This window comes from Dipodomys spectabilis, unplaced genomic scaffold (genome assembly GCF_019054845.1).
Source record: "Dipodomys spectabilis isolate Male_0828 unplaced genomic scaffold, ASM1905484v1 ptg000019l, whole genome shotgun sequence".
NCBI classification, from domain to species: Eukaryota; Metazoa; Chordata; class Mammalia; order Rodentia; family Heteromyidae; genus Dipodomys; species Dipodomys spectabilis.
The window spans coordinates 10,220,642-10,231,824 of NW_024870696.1; the positions used below are offsets into that span (position 1 = coordinate 10,220,642).

Below are 11,183 nucleotides of genomic sequence, written 5' to 3' on the forward strand. Positions count from 1 at the left end.
GGGTGCCTGTGGTTCACACCTGTAATCCTAGCTACTCAGGAGGCTGAGATCTGAGGATTATTATGGTTCAAAGCCAGCCCGGGCAGAAAAGTCCACAAGACTCTTATCTCCAATAAACCACTAGAAAACCAAGTGCTCAAGCGGTAGAGCACTCGCCTTGAGCTGAAGAGTGCAGGGACAGTGCCCAGGCCCAGAGTTCAAGCCCCACTACTGAACCCCCCCCCAAAGCAAACAAATGCATTAAAAAAAACAATTAAAATGTCTTGATGATGGGGTACATGCCAAGCTACCTAATATGCAGTAGAGATGCCTAGCAGATTTTCAGGGTTGGGATGTGCCCTAAGTTGTTTCAGATAAGAGTGAATGTAGTGTCCCAGAGGTGTAAAATAATGTTGGCACTAAGTTGATGGGTTGGGTGATATAGTGAGTACATTAAAACTGTTTTTAGGTGAATTTATAGCTGAAAAGCCTAGTTAACCCAATAAACATTGTTGCAGAATGTGATTAAATCTCTTCAGCAATAGAAAGTTTTGTAAGGTACTGTGACTTACATCAAAGAGTATAGAACTTCACCCTACATAAGGCCATATTTGTATTTTAGGTTGCAGCTGAAACTCTCCTAATGTCTTGGTGATATTCTTCTCGTCCTTTAAGTAAATAATTTTCAGTGAAAATATCTATGTAAATTACTTAATAATTTAATTCAGGTGAGTGCAAAATAAATATGATCTTCCTGGACCACTGCACATTATTTCATCTCAGAATAGAAAGAGTATAGTCCTGTCAAATATCCTTTAAGAACCAGGCACTGTTGGCTTATCCTGTAATTCAGTATACCCATGGGGTAGATATCTGAGGACTTCAGTTCAAAGCAAACCTAGGTTAAAAAAAAAACTCCCTGAGAATCTTATATCCAATAAACTATCCATAGGCTGGAAGTGGAGCTAGGAAAAAGGGAAATAAATATACAGGCAATTTTAGAAGTAATGAATCATTTTAAGAAACTTAAATAAGCATTGGAAAGTATTTAAATGCATTTACCCACAGAGCAGGCAATGGGTTATAAATGATTATTTTAGGCATATCAAAGAGGTCTAGTTTATCAGAAAAACACAAGAAAAGAACCTTAGCAGAACCAGAGTTTAAATACACAAGGAGAAATCACATTAAAGCCTCTTCCATCCTCTACTGCTCTCTGAACTGCTTTAATTTAATACAATTAGTGAAGCAAAGTGCCATAGTTTAGAGTGAAAATCCCTAAATACCTTCAGTACCATTCTAAAGAGTAGGATCTGACCTCATTCTCCTGCCACAATGTGAACTATGCCTTTATTCGTTGTCTCCATATTGAGCACATTAGTCATCCAATAGTCAATATGTTGTCTTGGATATCAAAATAAGCACAGCCACATTCTAATGTTTGTTTTAGCCAACTTGTAATTTTAATCGATAATAGAAAAAGTGAAAAACGTTATTAAGCTGGAAATTTGGTTATACCAAACTAAGTCATGAAATGTGAAAATTTTATAGCAGTGAAATACAGGAAACAATCAACTTGCTATTTGCAAATAAGTCTTTGCAGCTAATTGTTACTCTATCTTGAAATGCATACCCAGTTGATAAGGTGGGGATTTTTTCAAGCATGTGTGGAATGGTTTCCTAGTCCAGGACACAGAACAATGTTTCTCAGATGTCCTTTGCATATTATCTCATGTGATATACAGATGGTATTTCAAGTTGTGGCTGAAACTTTCTAATTTTCTTTCCATTTGCTGAGACAACAACTATTCAGTGATGTTTTTCCCTCCTTTTAAATATAAGTAACTTCTGAAAGATTTTGTAAATTATTTTATTAATTTAAAAGTTAACATGAATGTGATCAATTTTTTCTGTACTATGACAGGTCATTTGCATCTCAATATTGTTACTGAGACCAGAAAAGCCATGCCCCTCTCATACACACACACACACACACACACACACACACACACACACACATCCTCAAACTTTTATACTTCTTTAGGTTGAATACATCCAAGGTTTTCCATTGTAACCATCTTGAGTTATATTAGGCATTATTTTAAATTATATTTACCCTACTATGTCATAGCTCACCAGGCCTTATTACTTCTCCCTGAATGTAAAATTGGTCATTGACAATCTCTGTGACCCCCATTACCGTCCTCTCCATAGACTCTCCACTTCTAAGTGAAGGCTATTTGATTTTACCTCCCACTGAATCTAGTTCAGACTGATTCCATTTACGAAATTCCCTTCAGGTGCATTCATGATGTTATAAATGATTGAAATTCATTCTATTTTCTGGCTGTATGCAATTTCACTGCTTATAAACATCACATTTTTAAATTAATCCTCCCATTCGTGGGTATCCTGACTAATATATCAGAATGTTCAAAAACCTAAGGATGATGCTGTCTTTCAACATTACGATTTTATTCCCTTAGGATCTGAACCCAATAGAGGAATTGCAAGAGGTTATTATATTTCTATTTTGTATATAATATTTGAGTCGACATTCTATTTTCTAATGGATTTCCTAATTTACACTCTCAAAAATAATAGTCAAGAAGTTTCTTTCTTCCCACAACATTCAATTTAAAACTATTGTCCTTTTCATAATATTTCTTTATCTGGGTAATGTTCTATCTGATGGTTTTGATGCTACTATAGAGATGGCACTTCACATTCACTATTTCTGTCCTGTGAGCATGAGGTACATTCAAAGCTTTGAATACATAGAAAGAAAGGATATCTAAGAGAATGGCAATAATTTCATTTAATTGTGTTGTAATAATCTGTTAATATAAACAAAAATAAAATTAAAATAATAGACATGTCCAACATGTGTGGGATGTATAACTTTCTTTTAAGCATCATTAAAGCTTTTAGATGAAATATGTGACTCACAGCCCATTTCTGTTGGACAGTAATGATATGTGATCTCCTACTCAGCAAGAACAAGAGAATTAAATGAGTAATTGTTGAGATCAAATTATACTTTGTTAAGTAGAGACCATCCAAAGAACTTTTTTTGTTTTGATTTTTACTTGACACAGAGACTGACCAGGTAACACGTGCTGCAATGAAATCTGAATTCCACCTAACCCTCCTCATGAATCTTGGAATTGCAAGCCTGTCATAACACATGTAGCTTCCCAAGTACTCTTTTCATGGCCCCCAGGACTTCCTTATTTCTCAGGCTGTAGATAATGGGGTTAAACATGGGGGTAAGGATGCTGTAGAAGACAGCCAAAATCTTGTCTCCTGTGGGGGACCGGAAATTCCTGGGCCGAAGATATGTATAGATAAGTGGCACATAGTAAAGTGTCACCACAGTTAAATGTGTAGAACAGGTGGTGAAGGCCTTTTTTCTTCCTTCTTTAGAATGCATATGGAAGACAGCTAAAAGGACTCGTCCATAGGAAGCAGTGATACCAAGGAAGGGAAAAAGCAGAAACAGGATTGTGCTCACAAAAACAATATATTCATAGACCCAAGTGTCCATACAGGCCAGAGGCAAAATTGCTGAGATGTCACAGAAGAAATGCTTGATGGCCCTCGATCTGCAATAAGGCATATGAAGGGCATAGACTGTGTGTGCCAAGGAGTTGATGGAGCCCAGTATCCAAGATCCTGTGATCATCTCCACACACATCCTTTTGCTCATGCGAATGGAATAGTGGAGTGGGTGGCAGATGGCCACAAAACGATCATAGGCCATTGAAGCCAGGAGTAAGCCTTCAGAACATGCCATGGTTGAAAAGAACCACATTTGGATTCCACATGCCAGAAAGGACATGCTTTTCTCACCTGAGAGGAAGTTGAATGCCATCTTGGGGATAGTGGTAGAGATATATATTAGATCTGTGAGGGAAAGCTGGCTGAGGAGAAAGTACATGGGGGTATGGAGCCGAACATCCACACATATGAGGTAGATCATGGTTGAGTTTCCAAAGAAGGCCAGAAAGAACACAACCATGATTAGGAGCAAGAGAAGTAGTCCAGTTTGATTTGGAGGCAGCAATCCCAACAGAATAAAATCACTTGAAGTTTGATTCCATTTCTCCATGAAAGTATATTCCTTGTAGCTTCCTTAATAAAACCTGAAAACAAAACTTAGGATTTAACCATCAAATGAAGCATAACAGATGAATTAATATACATATGTATATGTATATATACATGTATATGTATATATACACACAATTGATTTTTTCTTAATAAGGTTTTTTATTGTTTATTGTGTATATATACACACAGTTGATTTTTTATTATTAATAAGTCTTTTTTATTGTGAAAATACCGTACAGAAGAGTTACAATTACATGAGCAAGGTAATGAGTACATTTCTTATTAAGCATTGTTGCCTTCTCCTTAGTTTCCCCTTACCATCCCTGCCCTCCCACAGTACACAATTGAATTCTATGCCTCCATCAGAAAGAATGACATTTCCCCATTTGTGTAGGAAATGTAAAGACTTGGTAAAAATTATATTAAGTGATGTAAGGCAGGCCCAAAGAAATATAGGTCCTATGGTTTCTCTTATTTAGTGTGTGTTTAAATATATATATATATATTGTATATATTATATATATAATATATATATTATATATAATATATATATTGTATATATTATATATAATATATATATTATATAATATACATATATATTATATATATATAAACTAATATATATGTAGGTCAAGTTGAAACGGTCAAAAGCTATGCACATGTGACTATATAAGTTATGTTAAGCAAAATGAACCCCAAGAGAGGGACACAAATGTTTTTTTCTTTCTTGCTATTGTTTTTAACATTTTATAATGTACTATGTGATGTTTTTATTTCTTTGGTATGTTCCTCCCCCACGGTATCGCCCCCTTTTTCATTGTTTGTAATTCTGGTTTCCTGGATCTGGTATATACACTTTTCTAGTTTGTGGAGGGGAATGGAAAAAACAAAATGCCTAAATAGGGATACAGGTTGATCCTTTGTAACAATAAGATGTACAAGATACTATGTTGAAAACGAACTTTACAATTTTGTCGGCAAGGGAGGGGGGAGTAATTGGGGAGGTGGGGAGGGAGGGGTTGATAGGGAAAAACAGAGGAGGAGGCAACAATGCTCAATAGGAAATGTACTCATTACCTTACTCATGTAACTGTAACCCCTCTGTACAGTATTTTTACAATAAAAACATATAAAAAGACTGAGTTTTTTGTAGTTTATTTGAATATTTTCCTTTTCTTCCATCAGTGTTGTTTTGCTGAATCAAAATCCCTCTCCAGTTGACTGGCACCAATTGACCATGTTAGAAATGTGCATATGGTCTTTAAGTATAGCATCATTGGCAGCAAACGTAAAGATGGCTGAAACCTTTCATCCTGGATAACTTCTCACCAAGCCTATTACTCAAGAGTAATAATAAATCTTATTATCTGAGGAAATCCAGGATTTCAGAAACAAAATCCATGCAATAGAACACCTTTCCAACAGAAGCTAACACTTTGACTTAGAAGCATTCTACATGCTTAATTGTGAAGTTTACATTAATCTCTCAGCTTTGTCTATGTTCATATTTGCACATGCTTTCTCTTCAGCTAGCACTACTCCAGATAGTTAAGTGGGATCCTCTTCTTAGTGTTCTTTTATGTCATCTGTATGGCTTTCCTGAAAATGTGTCCACCATTCAAAGTCAGTCATAGAACCATTGAAGTATTGTCTCATAATGTTTATCCAAATTATAATATACTATTTGAATATTTTCTGTTCCCTAATGATATTTCTATTTTTTTAGATATGGAAGTGCTGATGTGGTTCAAGTGGTAGAGTGCTTGCTTTGAGCTAAAGAACTAAGGGACAGCGCCCAGGCTCAGAGTTCATGCCCCACGACAGACAAAACCAATGTGTTAACAGCAAGGACAGCCTTTAGGGTCTTGTTGACATTACTTAGAGGTAGTAAGAAAAATTAACTTGTTTTCTATAATTTTGAAAAATGAATACAAATTTGAATGTTTATAAAAATACAGGATTCTGATACTTGTAATTCCAATTTAATGTCTTATATAGGTATAAAAATAAATGCTGGCATAAAATCTGATGCTATATGGAATGCTTTATTATATATTTATATAGAGAGCATTTATATATAATAGAAATATAATATATAACATAATACAAAACATGCTATATTATATGTAGATATATAATATATAAAAGAATAATATATGTTACATTATATAATATTATATTATGTATAATAAAGCCATACCAAATAACACACATATATAGTATAGCAATACCACATAGCATGCATATATGTGTGTGTGTGTGTATATGAGAGAGAGAATGAGAGGGAACCAGAACTTGATAAGTGAAGGAGAGACAGGTCTATCAGTATCTACTACTACCCCTTCTATGGGAGTTGCATTTGACTTGATAATTAATTAATATCCCTTGGAAAACACCTTGAATACCAAGCCTCTTCAGTTCAAGAGCATTGTTTCTGAGGACAAGATGTAGTTACATTTCTATAGGAAACACAACTTGAATTGTATTCTATCTTAGATAAGACATCAAGGAGAGAGATTTACTCTCAGTTTCATATATGGAACTCACCCAGATTCTCTAGATGAGAAAAGAGTTTTGAGTAGGAGCAAATGGATTACCCTCATTAAGAGAAATAACAACAGCTAATAAATATACTGGCCATGCATATAAAAGTCATTCATTCTGAAGAATCTGGGCACATCAGGACACCTGGGTACCTAATTGGGAATAAGGTAATACCCAATGCCTCCTTTGATCCATTCCTTAGGCATAAAATCTATTACATAATGTATTTAACCCATCTACCTCTTGCAATACATCAAATATTAGCTGTAAAATAAAGGTATATAGTTAGGCATGGTGGCACACATGATTTTTTTTATATCCCAGCTAATACAAAGGATGAGGCAAAAGGACTACAAGTTCCAGACCAATATAGGCAAAGTTAACAAGGTTCTTTCTATAAAAATAAAAATGAAAGGGCCAGACACACAGATCAAGTAGTAGACTACTGAATGCCATTCTCCCATTACAATTTACAGTTGTAAATCTGTGTCATTGCTGTTCATATGGACAGAAATGATGGGATCATTTCAAAATGCTATCCTTGTTATGCATGCCCTGGAAATAATGAAACAGGAACTTCTTAGTGTGATTATTACATTCCTTTGTTTAACCCAGGTTTCAATTAAGAGGAAGAATTATTCCTGCCAAGAGGATGGTTTTTAAGGGCAAGCTATGGACCATGGAGTCTGCTTTAACTGTACATACTCCATAACCCTCTAGTGTTGAAAGAATGCCATCCTTGCATTTAGCTTCACTCTTGCTCAGATTAGATCCAGAAGAATCACAAAGATGGTCCAGTCCTGCTCTTAACCACTGAGTAATAGTTACAAGGAAATTCAGAATCTTAATTAAGGTCACAGCTTCCAAGCACAGCATGTTGTAGAACTCTAATAGGATCATACCATCTCTTTTTGGTCCACTTTAGCTTTTCCAATTCATCAAGAAATTGTATATTTTCCATTTCATATTCTGAGTTTCCTCCTGACAAGAAACCATACCTCCAGAATATTCTCCTTACTAAATAACTCTGACATTCTCAGTTCAGTAATTTCACATGGACTCACTTTGCTTAAAGTTCTGCAATTTGTATTTTAAATGATGATGTAATTTAAAATGACACCATTTTCTGTTGAAAACTCTGTTGAAGTTTTTAATAGATGTAAACATTAAGATATGTTCACATTATCTGGAGGGATACAATGAAATAATGTCACTGATCAACACAAAGTTGCATCTCAAGACAACATTATATCAAAATAAATGTATCTTCCGAGGCTGGTCTTGATGGGACATAGCTGATCTCATCTAATTGGGAAATGGAGACAGCAGGAATTTTCTCTGAGGTCAGATCTGACAGTTATTGATACCTTATCTCAACAAACAAGTCAGATATTGTATGTATGCTTACATAATCCCATTTATTAGAGAGTTGGATGTAGGAAGGTTTACAGAATAATTCTAAACTTTGAGGCCAGTTTTGACAGTTAGATACTGCAAAAATAAAGTAAAATAAGTTGATAATAAGGCCCAACTTGTATAGCAAGTACAAGAAACTGAATTCAATCACCAATCTGACTAAAACAAAACAATAATGTCAAAAAACCTGTCATATGACACAATAAGCCATTCTTTATCTAGAAGAATACACAGAATGAAATTCTCATGAAAAAAGTTTTGACATTTGTTGATCACTGCTCCATTACTAATCAGTATATATTGTAAATCAGAAAATAGCTTCAACTTCCCTCCTGAAATATTTTTTTCTTACCCTTCTTTTGAACAAGTGAAGATGAAAATCCCATTCATATTTAAGGCTCTCATGTTCTACTGATAGAAGAAAGGCTAATTCCTCTATTTCATTTATAGAATTGTGTATGATAACTTCTTAGATATTCTTCCTTCCCTCTAATTGATCCCTCATGTCCAGGTCCACAGGGATAAAACCTTCTGTGATTTCAATTGACCTCACTGATCTGGTGATGAACTCCTTTCTGAACTTAAAGTTAAACAAGCCAATCAGCTCTCCTACAACCACCTTGTGTCTGTAATTACATTAACAAGGGTATATTTCATTATCCCAGAGAATGATATGAATGAGAACTGTAACAGATGTTAGGCAATGTTTATTAGATTCTTCCTTATCTTTTGGAGACCTAATAGTTAAGGACTTGCTGGAAACATTTATGTATGGTCCTATCAATCATAACAAAAGTAGTATCTGGACCAGGTTCCTTTCTATTGTTTATTAGAGCAAACCATTTGTAATTGTGCCTTAATTAAATTATGCTATGATGAAAACCTCCTTATATTTAAGAAAATTTAGACACTTGATCAATGACAATGATAGCTAAGTAAGCAATTCTACTTGATCTATGATAATGATAACCAAGTAAGCAATCCTACTTTTGTGAAAACCCAAGTCAGCAGTCTTTTGATAACCCAAGTATTCATAAAGAGTAAGCCGAGGACAGAAAATGTCCTTCTGAGTAAACTTCATGTAACATGGAACCTTGGTATGACAATTACTATTGAAGAGACTATAATGTTGATTTCAGGAATTTGGGAGAGTAGCATAAAGGGACTAAATTAATTAGGGGCTCAATATGCGAAAGACTGACTTTGAACAGTGTCTAGTTTGTTACTGGAGAGTTCAGCAACGAAAGAGCAGGGTTTCTTTGCAATAAATATACCTTGCAATAGACATAGTCATTTGGTGCAAATAATCACTTCAGCTTAGCATAGTGTTATGATGGTCTCTAGTAAATTGATTCAGGTATCTACACCATTCCCCCACTTGCGCTCTTTACAAGATAAGGTGGCTATATAACTTTGACTGTGACCACAGAGATGACATTCAGATGGCTTCACAAAGGTTGATTTTTATCATTATAAATCTTCATCATCATTATTCTATTATTATTTTGACAATATTTGCAGTTCTTTGCATGGTAGTATGATAATCCAATACATGTGTGCAAATTTTAATGATCAAAACTGGGATTTAATTATTTCCAACTCCTCAAATGTTAATGAATTCACATGTGAAATTCATTCTTTCTTATTTATTTTTAAATGTCATTGCTTAAATTGTGCTAAAGAAAAACAAATGCTTCTTCCTGTTTCACTATATTTTTTTTGCATGTACTTTATCTAACCACTATTTTTCACCCTATTTCCCAGCCTACTAATTTGTATTTGATCCATTCTTCTATGACAGCAAAATTTTGTTTTCTGTAAGAGAAAATCTGTTTTACTCTTTGTGTATGACTTATTTTACTTAACATGGTGACTATCAACATCATCCATACTGATGTAATTAAATGACAGGATTTCATTCTTCCTATGATTGAACATTTAATTTATGTTGATAGCCCTTTTGATTGAGTTTATAGCTTGGCAATTGTGAATACTGCTGGAGTATACATTGGTGTGCAGACATCTCTTTCATATATCATTTTCATTTTTGATTATATATGCAGCAGTGTATTAGAGAGTTGAATCATACTTTAGTTCTTTAACTTTCTCTGAGATGTTTGAACTATCTTCAATAATTTATGCACTAACTTGCATATGACTAGCAATGTTTAAGAATCCCTTTTTCTCTGTATCCTAGTCATCAACTGCTTTTTATTTTTGTCAGTTGTGGGGCTAAATCTTGGTGCCTGGTTGTTGTCCCTGAGCTCTTTTGCTAAAAGCTAGTGCTCCACCACTGTAAGCCATAACACCACTTCCAACACCTGCTATTTTTGACACTGTGGTAAAATGTCATGATATGTGGTATGTGATACTATCTCAGTATGATTTTCATATGAACTTTCCTGTGACAATGAAATCAATCATTTCCTTTACTCTTCATGCTGACTGTCAATGAATGCATTCTCAGGAATGGTGTCTGTTTAGATCTTTATCTCATTTTTAATTGTATTATGCTAGTGAACTAATTTGGCAAATGTCCAACCTTCCTACATGGTCAAACCAAAGACCGCCTCTAAGACAGCATCATTTGCATTCACTCAGAAACTTTGTAAAGTCTGATGATTCTGTATTCTTTTAGTCTACACAGGATATCAATTTATTCTCAAAAAGATATACAAATTCTTTAATCCTTAAATTTGATAGCCTATGCAATCATCTTTCTGGACTAATCCTCAAAACCTCTTTGTAAATTTACCATTCTTGGGTAAATGCACATTACTGAATCCATTAAAAACTACATTGTGTAGTCCATATCCATTAGACAAAGAAAGTGACCAATGAATTATTCCATGGAATGCATTAGTCATATTATATACTTCATCAATAATGAATATGTCTTTGCACAAGAATAGAAATTCATGGAAAAGACTTTTATATGATACAAGTGGGGAAAGCCCTCTGCAAAATATATTTCTCAGGACTGTTGTGTCTGAATTATTCTTATGAAAGTATGTGGCATAGTATTTCATGATTGGTTCTCTTGTCAAAGAGTACATAAAAAGTGGCTGTATTTACTAGTTTGCAAAATGCGCACATAATATGCTTTTCATAGTATTTATTACCTTGATTCA

At 34.4% G+C, this 11,183-nt stretch overlaps 1 protein-coding gene across 1 annotated transcript; it reads right to left on the reverse strand.

Moving 5' to 3' along the window:
* Positions 1–3,157: 3,157 nt before the first annotated feature.
* LOC122103886 (olfactory receptor 2L13-like) lies at positions 3,158–4,090 on the reverse strand. The gene has a single exon (XM_042674574.1). It carries the CDS (start codon positions 4,088–4,090, stop codon positions 3,158–3,160), a length of 933 nt encoding a protein of 310 aa, XP_042530508.1.
* Positions 4,091–11,183: the final 7,093 nt, after the last annotated feature.